The 24925-nt window shown below is 43.6% G+C and overlaps 1 protein-coding gene across 1 annotated transcript in view; it reads right to left on the bottom strand.

The window, feature by feature from the left end:
• Positions 1-24925, bottom strand: part of F13A1 (coagulation factor XIII A chain) — a 155781-nt gene that overhangs the window by 40662 nt on the left and 90194 nt on the right. Inside the window, exons 6-9 of the mRNA XM_016221094.2 lie at positions 24062-24236; positions 21189-21327; positions 4536-4639; positions 2972-3060 (exon numbers count right to left, since the gene is read on the bottom strand). Coding sequence (XP_016076580.2) covers positions 2972-3060; positions 4536-4639; positions 21189-21327; positions 24062-24236 — 507 coding nt within the window. The remainder of the gene's footprint in view (positions 1-2971; positions 3061-4535; positions 4640-21188; positions 21328-24061; positions 24237-24925) is intronic.

The following is a 24925-nucleotide window of genomic DNA, read 5'->3' as shown; positions in this document are numbered from 1 at the left end:
TGTTTCTAGAAGAGTAAGGAGGTCAGTGTGGCTGGAGAGAAATGAGCAAGGGATGGTGGTGAGGGGGAAGCCAAGGGCCAGGTCACATCAAATCTTGTAAAGATTTATGTTCAATTTTATTTTAAGGATGAGGGGAATCTATTAAATGGTTGGAGGCAGGGTAGTGACACGTTTTAATTAACATTTTAAAAGATAATTCTGGCTGATTTGTGGAGAATGGATAGGAAAGAGGGTAAGAGAGGAGGAGGGAGATGAATTAGCAGGCAGGCAACTTCACAGGACTCAGAGCTGTCCAGATCTCAGAGGGTAATGATGAAGATCACAGGCAGGGTTGATGACTGACAGTTTTTAAAGGTATTTCTGGCAAAATGCCTGGGGAAGCTTAGAAAGAGCGAAGCCAAGATGATCTCCAAGGTTTATGTTATTCGAATGAATGGAAGAATTACTTTAGATCAGAATAGAAGATGCCAAAAAGTGGGCTGCATCTAACAAGTCTTGGCAAAATAAACAACTTTGGATTAAGAATAAAGAATCTGCAGAGAAGCAGCCTCACAGCCTGTACACAGAACGGACAGCCCAGAGCTAGGGAAGGAGCAGCTCTGGGGCAGTGGGTTGGCTACTGTGGCCCTGAGGAGTCAGTCAGTAAATTACTGCTGCAAAGGCCAGCTCAGTGCCAGGGAGGGAAGGCAAGAGTGTGGGCGTGCATGTGTGTGCATGTGTGTGCTTGCATGCATGTGTGTGTGTGTGTGTTTGTGTGTGAGAGAGAGAGTTTGGAGTGGGATCATGTGAAGGAGACAACAGATCCAATGAGAAGAAGCTTTGCTAGAAGAGAAGCAGCTACTCCCTCGAGCCTCGTGAACATGGGAATTCGGAAGATGACTCCAGGCTCTTAAGACTGTTCTGCTCCCTTCTCCCCTCTCTGGACGCCGAGGGCACCACTAGTTGGGGAGAGAAAAGGCAGATGTCCCATCAGAACTGACGAACTCACCCCAGCACTGAGGGCACCAGAGGGGGGCAGGGGAGGGAAATAAGTTTTAAGCCCCGAAAGGAATCTGTAAATGCTAAGGATAAATTTCCAAAACGGAGGGGAACGGGAAAAGAACAGAGGTAAGGTGCCTTCCATGCGTGCCCCCTCATATTTGGGGTTCTGCTTTCCCTAAAGAAGATCAAGGTCCAGAGAAGAGCAAAAACAGTCAGCAAACATGACGCTTGCTCTGGCCCGGAAATGAGTAAGGCATGACCAAGCCAGTGACAAGCTGGGTGACAGGCAGAGGCAGGCCCCAGCTGACGGGCCTGGCAGGGGGGAGGCGAGCTTGCTCAGCCATCAGGGGACCGTGAGGGGGGCGTGCGGCCCAAAGCCTGAGTCATGGAGCACTCCCCTCGGGCTCCTGACTTAGGTACCCCTGAGAAAAGATTCCTCAGCCCTTTCCAACACCTCCAACACCTCTTAGAAATGACTCAGCCCTGGACCAGAGCAGCAAACCGTTACACTGTCAGACGCGTCCGCAGCGGTGCGAGGCGTAATTATAACCTGCAACCCCGATGACATTCATGACACCCGCTCTAGATTTAGTAACAGCGAAAGCATTTGCGTTAGCAGCTATCAGGCAATCAGCTCTTGGAGGGAGGTTCCTTCCCCTCCCCGTCTTTGCCACAGTAAAGCATGATAAAAATATAAAAACAAGGCTTGTGAATTTCAGAGTGATTTCCTATTGAGAGCTTCTCGTGGTGTCAGAAACTATTAGATAGATGGCAGCTGGGAGGTTTGGATAAATCTTCAAATCCCAAAGGGAAATGGAGGGAGTAAAATACCAAACACGGTACGCCTGTTCTCCCAGGGCTCTAGAAACTGCAATGGGAGGTGCGGTGGAAGAAATGCTGCTCGTTTGGTGTGTTTCACATTTCTGATTTTGCTGTCTAAATATTTATGCTTCCTGTACTTCCTAGACGGTTTCCAATCCCGCCGCCTCCTTCGCCCCAGTTGCGGTTTGTCCAGTCCTCCCCGGGGTGGAGTGATGTCACAGCCTCCCAGCTGGTCCCCCACCCCAGCGGCATTCCCATCAAGTCCGTGCTCCACAAATCTCATGTCTGTCCCCATGGAGGCTCCGTGACAAGGTGAAGCGCCTGCTTCTCGGGACCTAAGTTCCTTACGTTTAGTTCCTTCAGCTGTCACCTCTGACACCTGCTGGTGCAGCAGTTTCTGTGAGCGTGCAGAGATGGGTTTTAATGTTCCCCATGCACCGTTTGGATTCTCAAGTCGTCCTCTCTGCCTGAAATTCTTTTCTCCCTCTGGCTTCCTTCTTAGCCCCTTGGCCTGAGTAACTGCTGATCACCTCTCAAGACTCAGCTAGAGCACTAACCCCTGCAGGGAGCACTAGACGCTCCTTCCAGATGCTCCAGCAACAGTCTGCTAGTCTCCCTGTGGCTATCACGGAGGTGACCTTCCTGTCTGTCCCTGTGTCACCCTCCCACCCTAGACGTGGTCTTACCGTCTTTGCTGTCCTACTTCAGTTCCCAGCCCATATTTCTCAGGGAATGAATCTATTTGTATAAATGCAGATCATTTATCACCTACGTAGCTCACTTGACAGTCCCATAGCATCTCTTGTGTGATTGTTATTTAACTTTCGATGTGTTTGTGTCTCCCGCCTCCAACAAGAATCAAGCTGCTTAAGGACACAGGCCTCGCATATCAATAATAGTTATTCATTCTAGTTGGAGGGTGTGGTGGTTAGTAAAGCAATTTCTTTTGAGGGGAAAAAAAATCTCAAAACATCTAGGAAAGAAAAATGTTGGTTTAGAGCTGCATTTAGAATTGAGGGCCTGGAGGTTGGACTGATGTCCAGTTAACTGTGATTACAAAGCACAGGGCCACGTCCAGGGAAGTTCAAGAGTAACAGCTCGGGACCCTACTCTTTGAGGTGTAAGAGGCAGGGGAAGAGAGCAGCACTTTCGCCAGCTTTCCACTCACCTCTGCAAAGACGAAGGGCGCATCAAACTGGAAGCAAACGTGGCCGTGCTTGATGGCCTGGACAGAGGCCGGGCCGCACCGGTACATCCCTGCGTCACACAGAGGAGAGCGTGTGAGTTTATGTCTTCACGTCTGTCCAGACACAGACACAGGATAGGCCGTAGCACTGAGGTGGCTCTGCAGAGGCAAGTGTCCCTCAGGTTGGTCATTGATTTAGCCCAAAGGCTGTCCATGCCAGAGGGGGCAGGTGGGCAAGGTGTGCAATCAGGACGGAGGCCATGAAAACAATGCCGGCGTCACTATTCCCGTCTATCCTCCTACCTACAGACATGCGCTTGAGTGTGGGTGCCGGACTGTTGGCCAACGGAGCGTTTATGCTCTTACAGCTGGCGTCTGGCATGTTGGAATGGTGATGTGTCCTTGGTGGCTGCGTTGTTGTATATTTTGTGTTTTGGACATTTGAGCCCCTGAAACCTGTATAATTTTGTTAACCAGTGTCACCCCAATAAATTCAATAAAAAAGAAAAGAAAGGAAAAAGAACACGTCAAGTTTAACTGGATAACTTGGACACTAGCCACACTGGGCAGTGCCCAGTGTGCACTGAGGAAGTCAATAGGCCCACGTTTACTTTTCCAAAATTTTTACATTTTAACCAGCTACCTCCAGTTAATAAGACACTTACCACCATTAGTCACCTCTGAAGTCTCCTCAAGACATAGGGTGGGCAAAAGCAGGTCCACAGTTGTGAGTACGTGAAACACGGGGTTTGTTTTGGTATTATTATTATTAATTATTGTAGTCTCCATGCGAACAGCTGTACACCTACTTTTGCCCACCCTGTATAATCCGAAACACCAGAAAGTGTTGAACTTTCTTCTTTAGATTCCACTAAGATTCTCTTTGTAAATGCTCAATGAGTGTGTGTCTATGTGCATAGACACACACAACGATATCTTCTATCAGCACCCGAGGAAATAAGCCTAACGTCCCCAGGCCACTGCCTTTATCATCATTTAAAGATTATTGGAGGCTTATAATGGAATTTTCTAGAAATCCCGATGAGGTCATAGCTGCTGGTCATTGCTTAGCAGACTTTGTAAGTCAGACAACAAATACCCACATACCCAAGTTCTGGAAGAAATCTCACAATATCAAAAGAGGTTAGCTCTGGGGAAACACCAGTGTTCTGAGCCCTTCACTCCCCCTGCTGCCTTATTTCTCACCACCCTGTGCCGTGGCGGGTGGAGCATGGTTTACAGCCTATTGAAATGTGCACACAGGCACTTTTATCCTGTCTTCAAAACTGCTTATCGAAGCAGGAGTAGGTGAATGATATATGTTAAGCTTCCTGCTGTTTCTCTAAAAGTTATAAAACAATCAAGGTAAACCCAACCATTGAACTGAAGTTAAGCCTGATTGGCAGGTGGTTAATACTGGGCGTGAGCACAGGGAGCACGCTCCTGCTGTGGGTTCCCACCGGGAGCGTTTCCCACGCAAGTGCCATCACAAAGGCCGAGTGAAGGTGGGCAGTTCAACAGTTCCCTGGAGGGGGATGCAGGTTACCGTCACTGTTTTCCTGGGGGGTGCTGTCCACGGCTTGCCAGCCTCCAAATCCAACAGGAAGATCGGGCCTCGTCATCCAGGCTTCATTCCAGCAGTGGTAGTTCCTTGGAAAACACCACTCAGTGAGACTAAACATCCCATAACATCCAATGCTCCAAAACATAAGAAAGTGACCCCAGATCCTGAGGATATGCCATCTACTTATTGTGGGAATGGGTTAAAGTAAATTGATGACCCCCAGAGATATCCTGGGGCCCTAGGCTTGAGTTTGTGGGGCAGATTCATTCCCATTGGTCCTCCTAGGGACATTCACATGGCTGGCCATTGCTCTTCTGCTAACATCAGCTTCAAGGCCCTCCAGAGATATTCTAATCAGCACATTAAACAGTTCTGATCTTAACCATTCTCTGCTGCCTAATGAAACAGAACTTACTACATGCTAAGTGGATAGGAAAGAAAAGTTAATTAAAAGCAAAATACGAACTTCTTTGAATTTCTTTTATATTTATATGTATTAGATTTATAAAAAGCATATCCCTTGTAACAATTAAGCAATGAAATGCCTGTGTTTATGGGTTTAGATCATTGCCATGGAGACTATAACATTAACTCCTGATTATAATTGTCTATAATTTGTGGAAAATTTCCATTTTTTGTTCAACAAGAAGGAAAAGTTCTCAGGGCAAATGTCTCTTTACTCTTTATCAAAGATGGGCAACCCATGAGCTGAGGGTCATGCAAAACTTTTCACAACTTTCCATATGACCCTGGAGGCAAGAGCATGGAATAAATGTCATCACAAATTGTATTATGTCCTTGGAAAGACCTGAAGTTATATAACAGCCCAGAAACAAATGAGCACATGAACCCATCCGCACTGCAGAAAATATTCCTATAGTGATAACAGTTTAATGGTGGGTGAGGTCATCGCCGCAGTCTATTTATAGCACTGATGCATTTGAGACCCAGCTACCACCCATCCTTTCCCTAAATGTCCTGCAACGTTAGTAATTCATGCATGTACTCTCTTTGAGTACAGCTCAACTTTGATTAGCTCAATTTAGACGTATTATTTAACTATGTACCCATTACATGTCAGGCACCATGCTAGGTACTGGAGATTCAACAAAGATGAAGACATGGGTTTTGCTCATAAACAGCCTCGCAATCTAGAAGAAACAACAGGCATGTAAGCCATTTGTTCAAACATGTCATAAGTTTGCTGTGAGGCTTAGACAAGATACTACACGTAAAGCACTCTATGCCTGACATGTGATGAGTGCTCAAAAATGGTAACTTTCAGACTTTCAAAAATAACTGACATGCTGCATGTTACAATGGAGATTCATCTGGGGCACAATAAGCCTCAGTGAGAAGCTCTCAGGGAATAAGTGAAGGTGTCACAGCAGAAGTGGTATTTGATCTGAGTCCTGAAGTTTAGCAGATCAACAGAAAGAGCAGGAACAAAGTTGTGAGGGCATGAAACAGCCAACATGGTGTATTGGGGGGCTGTTATTTATCATCCCCGGTTTACAAAGGAGGAAATTGAAGCACAGAGGGGTTAAGACCCTTGCCTGAGGTCACACAGCTAGTTGGTAATAGAACTTCAGGGTCCCTGCTCTTAAACACTGAGTTATGATGTAGGTAAGGATGAGTTTGCGAGATCCTTTTATTCCAAATTCAATATTTGGGCTTTATTCTTGGGAAAGTTAACTTTGTAATTCTGTATTTATGAAAGGTGTGTGAAGAGGCAATATGGGAGACTGAGCCAAGTTACCCACCTCCCCCAACCAAAATACTGCAATAGTTGCAATGGATCAAAAATCTGTTCCCTAAAGAGGTGGTCATCTTGGTGGAGAGGGAGAGGAGCCATTGGGGGGTTCAGCTGAGGGCTGATGGAGATGTGAGGGATCGGGTGAGTTGAGGAAGACTTTCAGGTTGCAGGGAGTAGGAGGGTTTGTTTACCAAGACTGAGTGGGGGAGGAAAGTTTGTGTTGAAGGGGGTGGTGCTGGGTGGGTGAGTGCCCGAGGCCAACCCAGGAGGTGCAACCCCAGAGGCATTTTACAGACACTTGGGACACTCAGGCTTTGATGAGGAGGAGGTCCCTGGCATCTTCCCTGACCAGCAGGAGAGTAGCGGGAGGCAGATGGGGAGCGAGGGGAAGGGGAGAGGTGCGTGTAGGTTCCTCTACCCAAAGCGACCTAGACTGTGAGGGGCAGGACAGGAGAGAGGGCAACGGCGAGAAATAACGCAGCTCAGGGAAGGCTACTGTGATTATTTTTACATTAGGAGAGACTGTCATGCTTGTCAAGAAGGAGTGGGAATTAAAAAAGAATAAAGAGCATTGTCCCTTAACCAAAAGTTTTCAGGTTTGATTCCTGGGCAGGGCACATACCCAGGTTGCAGGTTCAATGCCTGGTTGGGGCGCATAGGGAAGGTAGCCGATCGAAGTTTCTCTCTCACATCGATGCTTCTCTTTTTCTTTCTCTCCCTTCCTCTCTCTCTAAAATCAATAAAAGAATATCCTTGGGAGAGGAGAAAGGAAGGAAGGAAGGAAGGAAGGAAGGAAGGAAGGAAGGAAGGAAGGAAGGAAGGAAGGAAGGAAGGAGGGAGGGAGGGAGGGAGGGAGGGAGGGAGGGAGGGAGGGAGGGAGGGAGGGAGGGAGGGAGGGAAGGAAGGAAGGAAGGAAGGAAGGAAGGAAGGAAGGAAGGAAGGAAGGAAGGAAGGAAGGAAGGAAGGAAGGGAGATGGGAAAAAAGGAGGCTCTAATACCAAGAATGCAAGTGGTCAAGAGCAGCACCGTGGGCAGGTGTGGGGAGCGAGGCATTGCCTGCAGCGGAGGGAGGTGCAGATGTAGGTCAGGGTCAGGGTATGGAGGCGCTGGGGCAGGAACATGAGGTTGGTTCCACTTGAGAACCCCAAGAAAAGTCACAGTAATAAACAATGGCTGCTAGCCTCTCTTTAGAACAGTGAAGGCTGCACCATCGGGCAGAGAGATCCAGAGAACACAGCAATGAAGCCTTTGAAATCCCACATGGACACAGTCTTGCTTCCTACACAACGTGTGATGTTCACCAACCTGGCTTTCACCAATACAACACCATCTAGATGAATGGGCTCCAGAATCTCCTCATTGAAATTTAAGTCTCTTGGGCAAGGTTAAGCCTTGAACAAGATAAACAAACTTTGCATTGAAGATCTCAGATAAAAACTTTGACTTGAGGATAATATTTTTTTCCAAATGACAAGGAGATGGGGAAAACTATCCTCTCATTATGATATATAACTAGCTATTTGTGATTTCTTCCACTTAAACCTATGATAGGGGCCTTATTTGTATATTTAGGGTATAAGAGTTTGATAAGAGGGTCAGGAACTTGTGGCAGAAGTGGACAGAACTAACTCTGAGCTGTCCACCTCGCCCACTGCCTACTGGTTCCAGTGGGGCTGGGTCTTAGTCGAAGCCAATGGTTGGGCCCCCAGATGGCCATGAGCAGAGGGAGAGGATGCTACCTCCGAAGCCATGGGGCTTTTTGCCAGCATGCTATTCTCTGCTCAGCAATGGCCAGGGAAAGTGTATTTTGGGCTACTCATGCCATGGGGGTTCTCTTTTGGCTGGATGTTAGTATTTCTGGGTATACATACTTGTCTTTTATATTTCAAGTTCCCCTATGAAAGAGGCTAATAATTACAGACATTTCTAAATTCCATTTCCCTGCTCTCCGGGGTGGGAAATCTACATGCTTCCTGAAAGGTCATTTCTTATTTTACAGCTACTTTGTCTAGATCCTTAGTAGCCATTCTGCACTCATCCGGGGCTTCATCGCGCATGTGTGGAGTGCAGGGGCTCACTCTGGGCTCTGCCTTGTCCACCAGCACATTCCCAGGCCCGGAGCTGGGACTCGGGAGGCGCTCACAAAGTAATGGTTGATTAAAAGGTGAGGGCATCGCCTAGCAAGGCAGGTGTAATTAAACCTTTGTTTATTTTTAAGAGTCAAAGTTTTATATTTTCTCAGAGCCTTCATTTGAAGCTTGACTTCCCATTGTATCATCGAAATATGCAGTGTCTCTTTAAAGTTAAAAAAAAAGTATAGACTTTATAAACCTTCAAAGTGATCTACTTTCCTTGTTGCCTTGTAGCAGTGTCGAAATGCAAACAAAGCCCCCATTTCACTGAGAGCTATTTAACCAAGTCGAAGATAACTTTGGGGTGCGTAATGATGGAGATGACATGTGAAGAACACATTTTTGCTTTAGGTTATTTTCTGACGCTTCCTGCAGCGACAGTCAGTGATTTCCCGAGCACCTTTCAAGGGATGGTAATTATTCAGCAGTTTCAGTACAAAGAGCCCAGAAAGTATTCACCAAAGGCAGAGCCTCACTAGAAAAACAGCACCATGCACTGCTTGGGGGCCCTTGGAGGTATGTCACAGAAGTGAACCCAAGTTTATCCTTTGATTCAGTAAACCTTTTTCCTTGGAATTTGCACACAGGAAATAATCACGCGATGCAATGGCAAGTATATGAGAATGCTCATCCTTGCATTATTTGTAAGAAGGAAAAATCGGAAACAGCCCAAGTGCCCAATATGTGATTAATGATCTGAAACACAAAATAGAATGCTATTCAGCAGTCAAAAATGCAGATCTGTATTTATTAGACAGAAAAGATGTCTATGGCATATTAATGTTTTCAAAGCACGTTAGATACCATATGCAATGTATATTATACATTCATTGTGCATGTAAATAAGTGTGAAAGGCAGGATTTTAAATGATCCCCACTCTTATATAAATTTCTCCCCTTGGAATCTACGGATAAGATGGGATATCACTCCTGAAATTATGTTACTTTACATGGCAAAGAGGGTTTTGCAGATGCCATTCAGGTAATTAATCTACTGACTTTGAGTTAATTAAATGTGAGATTACCAAGGTGGGCCTGACTTAATCAGGTGAGTCCTTTCAATGTGAGTCTAGAGGTCAGAGACAGAACGAGCCAGAGACTCAAAGCAGCAGAGACCTTATGCTGTGGCCTTGAAGAGGATGGCCGCTTACATGAATTTTAAAGCTGCAAGGAACTGAGTCTTTCCAAGGACCTGAATGAGTCCCGAACACCAGATGGACAACAGTCCCGTTTGAGACCCTGAGCGAAGGACCCAGCTAACCTGTGACCAAACTCCTGACTCACAGAAACTGTTTGATAGTAAATTTGCGTTGTTTTAAGTTGCTAAGCTTTTGGTAATTTGTCATGCAGCAGTAAAAGATGAACACAATATTCAGAGAAACATTAAAGAATGCTTAATAAAATGTTGATAACGTTGAGTAGTTAGAAAATACATGACTCTTACTTTTGTGCTTTTTTTCTGTAATGTTTGAAATTTTTATAATAAACATGTACTAGTTAACTCCCTTAAAAAAGCATTAAGAGGACTAATTTCTTTTTTATTTAAAGAAGGTAGAGCACAGCTCAGAATCTGCCCTGGTTCTAACAGCTGGCTAAGGTCACGCCCAGATTGCAGAGCCCATGGGAGGGTGACGTGATGGAGAACATGGCTGAGAGCACAAGGGCTTCAGAGCTCCATGTGCCATATATTCAAAGAAAATAGAGTGGCCGATTGCAGCAAAGGGCCCTTTACTGCCTTTAACTTAGCTCACCGCTCAAATACTCCACAAAGTCATCCCACAATCTGTCCAGGAAGGCTGCTGGGAAAAGGGGTCTCCAAAAGGGAAGAAAAGGATCTGAGCTTGTAACTTTGCTTCTGCAGCTTTGCTAGGGCTCAAGGGAGAGCGCAAACAAGATCCAGAGAAGGCCCTGAGGAATGCCTCGAACCCACTTCAAGGGTAACCAAGTGCTTGAATTCTGTTATTTAAACAATGGCAGGGGGTGGAAGAGAGGCACTCATCTAACTTGCAAATTGTTCGTGTATCCATAGAAAAGGAGCACAGCCCGCCTCCCTGGACCTGCCGATCCACTTCTAATACAGGCAATGCTACTGGTGACAGAAATGGTAGCACATCCCGCAACTGTGAAGCCCTGGCCATTCCAGTGGCAGCAGGCTTGGGGCGGGGTTGGAGTTGCTGGAAAGAAGTGGGGACAAGCTGGTGGATTCTGAGGCTTGTCTAATAAGACATTCTAAAGTGGAAGTGAAAGCTTTGACCAAGAGAAATCTCTTAAGTTAGGAAAGGTAATGACGTGAGACAACAGAAAGGAATTATTCAGAGGAAGGGAGGCATGCCGGAGGAATCCTGGATGGAGCTGCGAGCCGGGAGCACCACTCATGGTCAGTGAGCTGTTCAAGGTGCCGCTGCTCACAGTCAGGGCTCTTGGAGGGCTGGAACCAGGCAGGGCATTTAGAGTCCCTTGGGGTCATGCCAGTCAAAGGCCAGAGGCCCAGTCAGGTGGAGGCCAGGCCAATCCCCCTTGCAGGAACCATCTGACTATCAAGAAAAAAGGGAAGATAAGGTGTTTGCTTTGCTTGTCCCATGCAGGAAAGGGGTCCTACAATGCTCATTGGGAAATCAAAGTTTAAGCACAGTCTGGTGTAGCAGGAGAGACCCCATTCGCGGGATTAAAGATGGGTGGGGGGGAGGTGGGCTTGAATATGTGCTGTAACTTCCAAAATGAAACTGTGAGGTGCACTTAGAGTAGGCGTGATAACCAAAATAATTAATGATTTCCCAGACACAGACATGAACCAAATGGAAGCTGCAACCAGTCAGAAAGGACTCTCACTCTTAGCCAGTGAAGTCCTACCACAGCATACAGGATAAATGCCAGTCCAGATATGTTGAATTACATGTACAGTCTGATAGTACTTAAGTTTCTTTCCATTTTCAAAGTTAGCTGGGAGTGTGTCTTTCCTTAGCCTTGCGTGTATAGCCTTTCCACTCTCTTCTTAAGTGTCCAGGATTTCTTGAATATTTATTAAGAGAATTATACAGCAGCTTTATTAGGGATTTTTAAAAAATTGAGGGATAATCATGTAGATTTATTTTTAACCCCCGCTTTAATAGCTCCCCTATTTTGATTATCTGTTTTATTTTTTCACTCTGGCACCAGAAAATGAAAGAGCCAGGATAAAACTAAGTAAGGCAAAAAAATAAAAAAATAACCCCCCCCCCCAAAATACTCAGGATGTAGGTGCCACTCATTCACATAAGTCTCATTTGCCATCACTACTTAGTAGAAACTCCTTTGTAACTCTGCTAGGTTCCCTCTGCTGAATTCATTTTGAAAATAAGACTCTGTCTTTCTTTACTACTCTCTCTGGCATAGAAATTAGGAATTGATAATCCACATGAAAATGAAGAAAAGGTTGGATTTTGAGAGTGTTAGTTTGGATAACACTAATGTGTAAAAAACTTTTGTAATAAATTTTGGCCAAGTTTATCTACAGTTAATGAAGAAAGTGTTTAAAAAATATAATCAGTCTTTGTAGCTACCAAAGCTACTGTTTTGCATTATAAAGCTGTCAATGAGTATAAAATTCAAGGTTGATAGCTCATATAAAGTTTTTCTAGACGTCTTGTACCAGAGGGTCTCAAACGCAGGTTTAGTAGGCAGAAAGAAGAAAAGAAATTAGTGAAGTTAAAGTCCATTAAAATGATCCAATCTGAATAACAGAAGAAAACATATGAAGAAATATGAACAGTCCAAGTCAGAAATGGGACACTATCAAGTGTACCAACATACTTAAAATGTGTCTCCCTGAAGGAAAGAGAAAGGAGCAGAAAGAATAGCTGAAAACTTTCAAAATTTTATTACAGACATTAATATATACACCTGAGAAGTTAAAAATTCCAAACATGATAAACTCAAAAATATATACAACTAAACATTTCATAGCCAAACTGCCAAAAACTGAAGACAAAAAGAAAATCTTGAAGACAGCACGAGGAAAGTGATATATTATGTACAAGGGAGCAACAATAAGTTTAAAACTAAGTTCTCGTCAGAAACCATAAAACCTAGAAACCAGTGGTAAGATGTATTCAAACTGCTGAAAGAGAAATTGTTAACCAATAATTGTATATCTTGAAATACTGTCCTTCAAGAGAAAAGGTAAAGATAACTACACAGAGAAATAGAAAACACAGTATAAATGTATATTTGTTTGTAATTTTTCTCCTCTCTAATTTTTAACATAACTTCATAAAGCAATAATTAGCCTGACTGGAATGGCTTAGTGGTTGAGCATTGACCTAGGATCCAGGAGATTGCGGTTTGATTCCTGGTCAGGGCCCCTCCCCCAGGTTGTGGGCTTGATCCCCAGCAGGAGGCGTGCAGGAGGCAGCCAATCAATGACTCTCTCTCTTCACTGATGTTTCTTTCTCTCTCTCTCCCTCTCCCTCCCTTTCTCTGAAATCAATAAAGACATATATATATATATTTTTAAAGCAATAATTATAAAATTGTACTGATGGGTTTATAATGTAGAAAGATGTCATCTGTATTACAACAGCACAAAGGGCAGGGGGAATGGAACAAAGTTATGGTATGCTATTGAAATTAAGTTGGTATTAATCTGAACTTGATTGTTTTAAGTTTCTGTGTTAATTGTAATCCCCAGGGAAACCCCTAAGATAAAACCTGAAAAATATACAGTAAAAAGAAACAGAAAAAATAATTAAAATGATATACTAAAAATATATATTTTACACAAAATAAGAAAATAATGGAGAATTGGAGGAAGAAAAAAGGGCATAGTACATATAAAAAGCAAATAGCAAAATGGCAGACATAAATCCTATTTATTAGTAATTACATGAATGTTAATAGACTAAACACTTCAATCAAAAGGCAGAGACTGGCAAGATAGATAACAAAACATGATTTAACTATATATACTGTGTACAAGAGATACACTTTACATTCAAAGATACAAGTAGGTTGAAAGTAAAAAAGATGAAAAATATATAGCATGTAAATACAGCCAGAAGATAGCTGGAGTGGCTATATTTATATCAGAAAAAAACAGACTTTATGACAAATATTGTTAGTAGAAACAAAGAAGGACATTTTATACTGATAAAAGAATAATGCTATCAGGAAGACATAACAATAGTCAACACATGTGCATCTACTAACAGAGTCCCAACATACATGAAGGTAAAACTGACAGAATTAAAGAGTGAAAGAGACAATTCAACAATTCAACCAGAGGCAGTATATGTGGGTTGGATGAAATGGGTGAAGGGAGTCAAAAGGTACAGACTCCGAGTTATAAAACAAGTAAGTCATGGGTTGTAATGTATAGCGTGCTGACTATGGTTAGTAATACGCTATTGATATTTAAAACTTGCTGAGAGAGTAGATCTTAAATGTCCTCATTACCCACAAAATATTTTATAACTCTGTATGGTGATGGATGTTCTAAATTTAGTGTGGCAATCATTTTGTAATATATACAAATATTGAATCATTATGTTATACACCTGAAACTAATACAATGATATACGCCAATTTTACTTCAATAAAAACAAACAACAAAAACAATTCAACAAATATAAGTTTGAGACTTTAATGCTGCACTTGCAATAGTGGATAGAACGAACAGGTAGAAAATTAGCAAGGAAATAGGAAACTATAACAATATAATAAATCAACTAAACATAATGGTTATCGATAGAACACACTACCTCCAAATAGCAAAATACACACTATTCTCAAGTGCAAATGGGTAAGTTTGGCCATAAAACAAATCTTAAATTTTGATCCATTAACATTTAACGTAATTACTGATATTACTGATAAATAGGATTTACATCTGCAATTCTGCTATCACTGGTCTTTTTTCTTTCTCTGTTCCTTATTTTGTGTAAACAGGTACTTTCTAGTACAACATTTTAATTTTTTTCTGTTTCTTTTTACTACATGTTTTTCAGTTTTAATCTTAGTAGTTTCCCTGGGGATTACAATTAACATCGTAATTTAAAACAATATAGTTCAGATTAATAGCAACTTAATTTTAATAACATACAAAAACTTTGTTCCTCTCCCTCGGCCTTTTTTACTGGTTATTGTAATACAGATTACATCTTTCTATATTATAAAAACATCAACACTATTTTATAATTACTAATATGTGAATTATATTTCAATAAAGGTTTTTTGGTTTTTTAAAGTAAGCTCTATGGTGAGCTGTCTTAGGTTTGTAACTTAGGTTCTGTCACTTTCTTCCTGGGGACCAGGGTTAAGTTACTGTGCCTCAGTTTCTTCATCTATGATGGAGACAATAACAGTAACTACCTTAATAGTCTGTTAAAAGGACTAGATGAGTTAGTACATGTCACCCACTAAGATCAGGATCTGGTACCAAAAAAAGGTATTTCATAGGCATGAGCTATTTTGATTCTTTGAGGGTGATAATGCCTTTTCAGTCTTTTCTTAAAGACTCTGGTGTGGGTTCACAATGCGCATTCTCAGTTCTCTAATGACAGCTCTCGTGATCGAGCTCTAAGTGATTTTCTCAAAAACAATTTGGCTGACAGTAATGTGGTTAACAAGATGGTCTATTTGAAAATAATATTCTCTCTCTCTCATCCCCTTCCTCTTTCTCTCTAAAATCAATACAACAGATTTAAAAGAAAGAAATTAGATATCTTTGGTAGCTGTTCAGAATTGGTAACTTGGATGCATCGTAAGATAATTTTACAAACCCTTAGGGATCTTGAAGTAGTTTGGTCTATGTTTAGAATTTTTTTCCTACTTTTTAAAAATTTGGGATTCATTTTTAAATAATTATTTCACATACAGTGATTAAAACTTAGGATAATAGAACAATATAAAAGTTCAACTAATTGGAGCACTCTGAACATCTCAAACAATGCACAAGGTAGATTAGTCTAAATTTCAAAGACACGCCCACAACATGCAAACCACCATGCCAAGTGCAGAGACTGCAATGAGAATTGGAATTGGTGGCTGTATTAAACCCAGGGCTGCCACCCAGGTATGAAAGCTGCTTAAATTCTGTTCTAGAACTTGCTTTGAAAGAACTTTGTTTACAGATTCAGTACTATCCATAGCAGCACAGAAACTTTTGTATTTGGACTGAAAAAACAAAACAAAACAAAACAAAACAATAGCAGTTATACTTTTTGTAAAAGGTAGTAAAGGAAGTTGGAACTTTTTTTTTAAAGAGCCAGACCTGTTGAGGCCAGCCAACAATTATAGAAATTTTCTGTGGTATGTTTCATTTCTGTTTGTTTTGTTTTGTTTTCTCCCTTTCTGGGACTGATGCGAAGCCAATTTGCAATGCAGCAGCTAACCCTGAGTAAGCCGGTCACAGCCGGGCCCTGTGCGGCTGAGCAGGTTCTCGAACAAAGCAAGTGGCAGAACCTGCTGACTACTGGCTGGAAGAACAGGGAAAATTACTTAAAAAATAAATAATAAGGTCACTTAGAGCTGGAAGTGACACTATAGCTCATTAAAACCGAACTCATACATTTATACATTTACATCTGAGAGAATTAAGGCCCAGAGAAATCAAGTAACTTGCCCCAAATGACGCAGCTAATCTGTGGCAGAGTCAATCCCATGGCTTTTCACCGCAGAGAGAGGAAGGGAGGGAAAAAATTAGGTTTGACTTGATTTGGTGTTTCCCATGATACCCCGAGGAAAATCAAAACAAAACTGTGATTCCTTTCCACTTGGATCACTGGCTAGTTCTCAGATTGTTGAAACTGTGAGCGGAAACTGATGAATACAAATTCGCTAGTCCCCAATTATTTTAAAAGATTAAATTGAAAAAGCCAGTTTAATGAAACCTAATTTCAAATGAAGAGGCAATAAAGGACATAAAGGCCCTTGCTAATTGCTTCAGCACTGACCATTTTTATAATGCTCATTTATTAATACAAGGTGTTTAAAGCTCTGAGTTAGGCTGGTTTCTACATCTGCCAGTTGGCCAATCAGCTGAACTCTGACGGGGAGACGGGGCAGCTTAGGGGCCTTGGGGGACACATGCTGCTCAGCCCCCTGTGATCACGTCCTGAGGACATAACCAGCACATGCTTCCCCGGAGATGAACACCTTTCTCTGGAACATGCGCAGGACGAAAAGGGGAACATGAGGAAGGGGGTTGGAAGCTGGGCAAAAAGGAGTCACAGGGTCTAGAAAGCTGTTGGCTCCAGGAGAGAATCTGGAACCCTGTTGACTACTGGACCCTCTAAAACAAAGACAGGGATGGGAGAGTTTATCTCAAAGGAGTCAGAACCTAGACCAGCACAGCTCCTAGAGGGCAGAGAAGCAGGGGGAGCGGGGGAACAGGGGTAATAGTGGCCCATCCCCGCCCCAAGCACTGTTAACTGCACCCCCTCCTGGTGAGGACCGCGGCCTGGAGGAAGCAGCCCCTTCGGGAGGCCAGGCACAGAGCTCGGCGTCCTCGCTGTTGCACTGGAAGGAGCGGCGGGGCTGGATCAGGAGGGTGAGAGTGTTTCAGTGTTCAGCAGCTGCAGCCCCTATGAGGCTCGTCCCTTCCTGCTGCTCTTCCCAACTGGTTGAGCTTTGGCGTCTCATCTCAGCACGTGGCAGCCTCTCCCCTGCTCCCTGGGCTTGGGATGGAAGCCCTTTGCCCGCGTCTCCGTGTCTCCTGGCTCACAGGACAGCCGGCCTTGTACGTTTTATGGAGCGTTCTAGCCGTGTTTGTCTCAGCCACAATCACTGAATGACTCCTGATTAATTTCTCTCTGAATCCTTAGCATCTAGATATTCGGACATATTAGTGCACAATGGTGTTTGTTGAATGAATTAAATGACATTTATTTAGCTAAATAAACATTTAAAAAAATTTTTCAACTAATTCCATTTATTGAGTTCTTGTTCTATGCCCTGCGCCCTGCTACATGCTGGCAAAACAAACAAAAATAAATTAGATGGACATCACCCCCCACTGTGGGGGATGCATTCTGGAAGGGTCAGGCCAAAAGATGGGCACAGTTCTTTCACCCGATGACCAAAGCTGACTACGTCCCCTCCAGCAAAAACACCCAGGGTAGTGCTTTCCTCCAGGAGAGAGGCCTTTCACTGAAACACCTTTCACAACTCTAATAAGAGCTGCAATTCCCTTTCTTTAACAGGTGTTTCCATTTCCATTGTGATCTTCCTATAACGAGGCGACTGAACTGATCTTTTTCAAGGTGAGGCCAGCGACCGAGCCCGTCCCCTCCCTCCTCAGGGAGCCCTCATGGCCATGCTCACTGTGGGCTGCCGCTCAATGTTGCGCAGCATTGAGGTTGCGCTTCGTTAAAGCGTCCACAGTGATTCACAGACGCCTCCCCCAGAGGGTGCACAAAATTCCAAAGCCATCAGCACACTGGGGACAGGCGGCTTAGATTGCTCCTTCCAGGATGTGCTACCTGGCTTTGGCCCACTCGGCATTTCATGTTCTACCCTGAGGTCTAATTACTCTGCCCAGCTGTGTCCGTCGAAAGTCCCCCCCCCCACCCCTTCACCTGAATCACTAAGAAGCTGAGTCCTTCCTCTGTTGGCATCACTCTGTGCCCACTCTGGGCAAAACCCCTGCCCTCTGTGAGGTGAGGCACCTCAGAGGGGAAACCCACCATGCAGGGACCTGAGGTGGCAAACCAGAAAGCAGCCAAGTAAACAGTCAGTCCCTGTGTAGACAAAGAAGAGTCCAGACACGGGATGAAGTCCCAGCCTTGCCCCTTGTGGCTTAGGAGTGCACCGAGCACGACAGGCTCCCACGCGCATCCCGGAGCTCTCCTCGGAGCCCCGGGCTGGCCTGGCTTATTTCTGCTCTGGGCTTGCCGGACCTGGCTGAGTGGTGGGGAAGCGGACACCCTGGCCTTCGAGACCCAACTGGATAAATTCATTCACCACAAAGTTTGTACCATCAGGACCTCGGTGAAGAGTTGATGGAGGCACAAGAGAGAGAAACCAAGAAGTCACTCTCATAGTTTCCTTTGGAAAGAGCGGAAAGAGGCAGGGCAAGGAGGACAGGAGCCACCTACAGACTGAGAGAGAGTTGGGGCGTTTATTTGACTGGAGCCTGTGGAGGGAAGTGAGTCTGGGGGTTTGGGTGAGACCAATTCCTCCTGAGGCCCCTGCAAGAAAATTCACTGGGCCATATGTTGGCAGCCATGCTGCCCTGGCTCTCAGGGGTCAGCGGATGCCCACCACCTCCTCCCTGCGTTAACCTCAGCCCCTGCTGGCCGTCTGCCCCCTGCAGCTCAGGCTGCCTGTTTCTCATCTTATTAGCAGGCACTCGGTGAGCAGTCCTGGCTCAGCACGGTCGGTGGTGAGGACTTTGCCCGGACTATCTCATTTGTCACAGCTACCCCATCAGGAAATGGTCCCTATCAAGACTGCCCTCATTCTACTGATAAGGAAACTGAATCTCAGAGCAGTAAAGCCATTTTCTCAAGGTCACACAAAGAACTCCCCGAGACAGCACTCGACGGAAGATGTGGCTGTGGTGACCATGTGCTGGCCAACGTGTCAGGGTGGCCCCACCAGCCTCGTCAATCAAGGAAGGGCTTAGAAATCCTTTTGTTTTCCTGGGGCATCTGTAGCTTCTTGGCTCCACTAGTGTTTTTGCACTGGGGAGGCGTACATTTCTGTTTTGGTTTTAAAAATACCCCAAGGTAACAGAATTAGCACAGTCATCCCAGCACACTGGCCACCCCCTTTCTTTTGACGGCTTCAATGTGCTGATGTGCTTGGGTTGATGGCCGCGTGTTGCTTCGAAGGAATTCCAGCTCTGCGACTAATAATGAAGGCAACGATGACAGCTAGCATTCATTAGGCACCTGTTATGCTTGGCTCTGTGCTGAGTCAAGTAGAAAAGAGAGGCACAGAGAGGCCCAAGGTCACACAGCTGGTCAGTAGCAGAGTCAGGCCTTGGACGCAGACCTGGCTGGTCCCTTTATTCCCTGTGGTCCCTGGTCTGGCGTGCCCTGAGTCGGGTTAACATCAGCCATTCAGCAAGTCAGACTGTCTCATTACATATTAGAAACTTGCTGTGCATGTGCCAAGTGAGGGGCAGGGAGAGGAGCCGAGGGCAGTGGTCTGTGGAGGGTGAGTGGGGGTCCCAGGCTAAGGAACACAGTCTGGGGTGTTTGGGGAAGGCAAAAAAGGAGCAGAGGGTGACAGGAGCAGGGGCCTGAAAGACGAAAGGGTTACCAAGAAGGAGCTCTATCAGCTTCACAATTTTGTATCAGTTTTGTTTATGGCCTCGGGGGGATTTATGATGGGAGGCATTTGGATCAAGGAATTGGGAGGAATAATTTCAAACTGCAGTTGACCACAAAGGCATTGTGTGTGTGTGTGTGTGTGTGTGTGTGTGTGCCCGCAGTGAGAAAGGCAAAATAATTCTCATTTTGCCACTTTCGACTGTCACAACAGGCTTTTGGGGAGGCTATTTTGGTCTGTTTTTGTCATTTCATATACATGCATGGCTGCTATACTGTGATTCCTAAGGCTTAAATGGCCTTTAAATTGCTGCTCAGTTTGCAGAGGTGAGGTTTTTGTCTTGCCTGTACTCTCCGGATTACCATTGCTCAGCTCATTCCCTGCAAATGAACTGCACTCGTTTTTATTCATAGGAGCATTTCGCTACTAGTTCAGCGATTTCCTTCTCCAACATCCTCAAAAGAGCATTTACTGGTACTGGCGAGAGTCAACACTCCTCCTACAACTGTGATCCATTCCTGTAACGTGGGGGGGTGAAGGCACTTCTAACCTTTAATTTCTCTTAAAGTGAGCTTATGACTTCCTACCATCCCCATTTGGATGCTTTCACCACTGACAGTGTTTTAATTTTATTACTTATAAAGAAAGACAGGAGGAGACAAATTTTCGGGTTGCAAATTCCCCCTAGTTCAATGCCTGGCAAGTTCCTTCCGTACAGACCTTCATGAATGTCCTTTAAATCTGGACTCTTAGGATTTCCTGTTTTTTAGAATATTGGTTAAGACAGTGGGCAGTGAAAGAACTGAGCACTTGGCAGTAACAGGGCCGACTTGACTCTTACTTCGATCTCTGAATGAATGGTGATGTCACGAATCAAGGAGAGCCACAACTTTACACTCAAAGGTCAACCCTATATATGATGATCGCAGAGGCAAAAAGGTTGTAGTCAAAGGTTAGCTGGGTTTTATTCTCAGCATACCAGATGTGTCACCTTGAGTAAATTACTTTAACCTCTCTGGGCCTCAGTTTCCTCATCTGTAAATGGAGATGTTGAGCACCCACTTGATAAGGATTAGATAAGATCATGTACACACAGAGACTGGTGGATAGTGCTCAATAAATGTTAGCTATATGACTCTGAGAGTATTGACATAGACAATGCTTGGCTCCCATCTCTCTGCCATTCACCATAATGCTCATAAACTAAGGCAGAGAGGAGCTAGCGTAGGCCCTCGCCACTGAAACAATGGCCTTTATCAGTGGCTGCTATCATATGGGATGACCGATCCTCATTACTAAGAACCGAAACTGCCTGTTCAGTAACATTTCTCATACATTAGGTAAAAACAATCTCTGACAATCAGACATTCCTGTCTATGGTACTGAACAGTCCTTAAAATAGAAAAGAAAGACACAGTAGACCAAGTCTGTCTTGTGGTAAATGTGTAATGTCATTTTAATTTGATATCAGCAAATGCCCTTGTAAATCAAACTCACCACACTGAATCCTTGGTGAGTCTGGAGTTCACATTCCCATCTTCTTCCAGGAAGATGTCCATTTGCAAATTGGCATCATTGTCGTGGGCTGAGAAGTAATTGGTGACAACTCTTGCTGGTATCCCCAGGCATCGCAAAACTGCAGGGAAGAAGACAGACCACAACTAATCACATCACCGAAATTTAATAAATACATAGGGAGCAATCCCTCCTCATAGGGACTTTCTTCTCTAGCAAAGTCAAAAGTTCGAAAATAACATAAGTAAATCCAATGAGTCACCAAAGTGGTAGTTAGTGAGAGTATTGTGTGCACACCAAAGAGACAGTTCACTAACCAGGAACACTCAAACCAAGACACAGAAGGAGGCCCAAGGACGTATTATTATAAAGGGGCTTATATAGTGAGGAAGCAGTGACTGTTTAGTTGTCACAGTGATTGCTTATATTAGAATTTTCTTAAAAGATAGGGAATTGGTCAGTGGTTAGGGTTAGGAAGCAGTTCAAGGTTTCCAGAGGCATAAGCAGGAAATGACCCAGGTCAAGTTAGCCTTGCAAAATAAGCCAAAGTAAGATTTTTGTGTGCAAACTGTTTTTTTCTGCTAGGGAAATCTTCAAGGCTAGTCTCTGTTTGTTTTTTACTTTAACACCAACATGGAAAGCCCCATTCGCACATTCAAACATTCCATGCTGGAGAAGGGGCTATTGCAGGATCAAGGCTGCAGAGAGAAACCTTGCTGCATGGTCATTCAGAACTGCAGTTGGGCCAGATGAAGCCAACTGGGACAGAAGCCCAGTAACAGGGTTCCAACTGTTTAGCTGCAAACCATACAGTTGTCAAAGTGGTATTTTAGTACAGCTAAGGGGACTAAGTTTCTGAAAATAAAATAAAAAACTGGCTAATATGAAGTTAGAAATCTACAAAGCAGGTCCTCAGTGGGGTTTGCTTTCCTGGCTGGAATTTGCTCCGTAACACTTGGTGGAAGGTGACACCACAGGTTCATTTTAATTGTTACATAATAAATTACCAGGATGCAACTCTTGCCATATGTACCTATTGATTAAATTTAATCCAAATGCCCTCCCTGGCTCCCAGGATGCCACACATCAGGGCTCATTGAAAATAATTCAGCTGACAATTTTAAGATTAATTACTTGGCTTGCCTTTTATTTCCTCAGAACAGTTTAGCATTTTTAACCAAAGACTATCCCCCTCCTTCAACAGGACAACCTTGGAAGTCCATACTGGAGTCTGGTAAGGGGAAGCTTGGCACTGGGGTGCCAGGACTCCTTCCCTCCAACTTCCCTCTTCGAGTTTATTCTCACTGTGTTAACTCTCACGTTGCGCTTCTGCCTTTCCTAGCTTACCATCGAAGCCTGGAGTAGCTCTGGAGACCCTTTTATACAAAAGGCACAAATGGATGGAAGGTGCTCACTGTTTGATCTGGCTCTAAGCCCGAAGGAATTACACTGGGATAGTGAAATTACCGGCAGCAGGAGGACATGGGGCGACAGAGGGCTCTTTCTGCTTTCCTGGAATCCTTTCATAAGATTGACTGCCTCTGTTGGGTGCTGTCTACACAGTCTTGGCTTGCAAACCACGAGGGAGTAGAACTACTATCTTGAAGTTCAGGCTTCTCTCTAGAACTCCAGAAACCACCCCTTCTAAGAGACAGATGCATTGACTTTGATTGCTTTCAGGAAATACACGTATATTCTTTTAGTCCTTGGGTGTCCTTAAGTGGCTAGGAAAATAATATTCATTTTGATGCCATGGGGAAACAGAACGCATGATACAAAACTCATAATTTCTTCTCACTTGGATCACTGACTAGTTCTTAGACCATAACAACTTTGAGCTGAAACTGATAGGCGTCATAATCATTTATTAAAAAAATGGCCTCATCTCAGCTTCTAGCCTCTGACCCTGCCTTAATTTTTCTGAAGGAAAAAAAAGCTAGCTTGATGAAACATTCCTTATTAATGAGTAAGCAGAAAGGACACTCCAATTTGAGCTTAATGTTTTCTCCGAGGCTGTAGAAATGGCATGTGAATGAAAATCATTACCAATCATGAAGACACACTGAAATACATGTATCTTTAAAAATATTCACTGAATTAACAATAACATTGGGCCTATATAGGCAAATGCCATTTCACACAATGATTCATGGGGCTGGAGAGAGTAATTCTGTTCCCATATGCTTTCTTCCGTGGATTGGATGCTGCGTGGATTAAAAGCCAGAAAGGAAACTGGGGAGTGACAATTGTTCATTAAATTCTGATACCTAATTGCTCAGGGGCATTGAGACTCACATATAAAAATGAAGATGAAAAAAGTGGAGATGAGACCACCTGCCAAATCCCTTCCATAGCTAGAGTAAAAATTAAATAGATATATTTATTTAAAAAACCCCAGTGATAAACAATATGCAACTAAGCATATTTATAAAACTTCTCAATAACAAATAAAAATCCACATAAATCTTTTCTTACTATTATTATTATTTTAAATTTGGCTAATTTAATCTTTTTAAAATGGGTGTGTGGGGGGGTGACTGAAAAAAATTGCCATATCCTTAGCCCCACATCCTTACTTGGCCCCTGGGACCCTCCATTTCTCTGGATTTAGGATGATGGATTATATAGGAAATAGTCCATCATTCTTTCTATAAAGATTCTACAGTCAAAGAGAAACTATGAGCATATCTGGCCCAGAACAATTTAATTATGCATTGACTACATCCCAGAATAGCCACCCATAAATTCTACAGAGCCAACGGGGATTGCTAGGTCTCTGTACCAGATTATAGATAAAATATCGTGAAGTGAAATTTCCTTTACATTAAAAAAATATTACTCAGTTGGATACTTACATGTGTTAAAGACACCAGCAAAAACCCAGCACTGACCATACCGAACTGGATTCTGAGAACTCTGATATTCCAACAGAATGTCAATGCTTCCAGTCCAGGCAGAAGGGGGGACACCATAGGCATAGACATTGTCCCAGGATCCAACAAGGACACCGTCATCATCTTTGGAATTGACCTAAATGAGACCACAAGTGGTGAGAAGAAAGATCATTTAGAAAAGCTTTCTCCAGACTCTGACATAAGGAAAGGTAAAGAGTCCAGTGTCTTCCACATGGCCTATGTGATGAAAACAGTTCACTACTGTTTAATCCACTGTTATGTTGTCAGATAAAATAATGTAATAACTAATTGTGCAAGGGGAAACAAAATAATTGGACTGCCTCTTAAGTAGCATATCATTGTGGTAAGGTGGTGTTGAATAGTAGATATGAAGAACCTATAATGTCTTCTCCATGTACTCAGGAGGAAATGTACATAGGGTACTTGGTTTGTTTGAAATCATGCTAGAGGATGATGTAAGAAAGAGAGGAAGAAGACCTACAAAAGAAGACAGCTCAAGTAGGGATCAAGTAGAGATTCTGTCTCGGTGAAAGGAGAATTCAAAACTGACAAATGACAAAAGGTGTATAGATAGAGTGAAGGCCCAGAGACTCATGGTCTAAGGCGTTTTGACTTTGATGATGAGTGGCATGCTCCAATGAATTGAAAAATTAAACAGATGCTGGCATGGGAACCATTAAAAGTTAATAAGAGACTTCTGGTCAAGATGGTGGTGTATGTAAACATGATACTCACCTCCTCCCACAACTTCATCGAAATTACAACTAAAGTACAGAACAATTATCATTTAGAACCCCCTGAAAC

Source organism: Miniopterus natalensis, chromosome 9 (genome assembly GCF_054644295.1).
Source record: "Miniopterus natalensis isolate mMinNat1 chromosome 9, mMinNat1.hap1, whole genome shotgun sequence".
NCBI classification, from domain to species: Eukaryota; Metazoa; Chordata; class Mammalia; order Chiroptera; family Miniopteridae; genus Miniopterus; species Miniopterus natalensis.
This window is presented reverse-complemented; position numbering and strand designations above follow the sequence as displayed.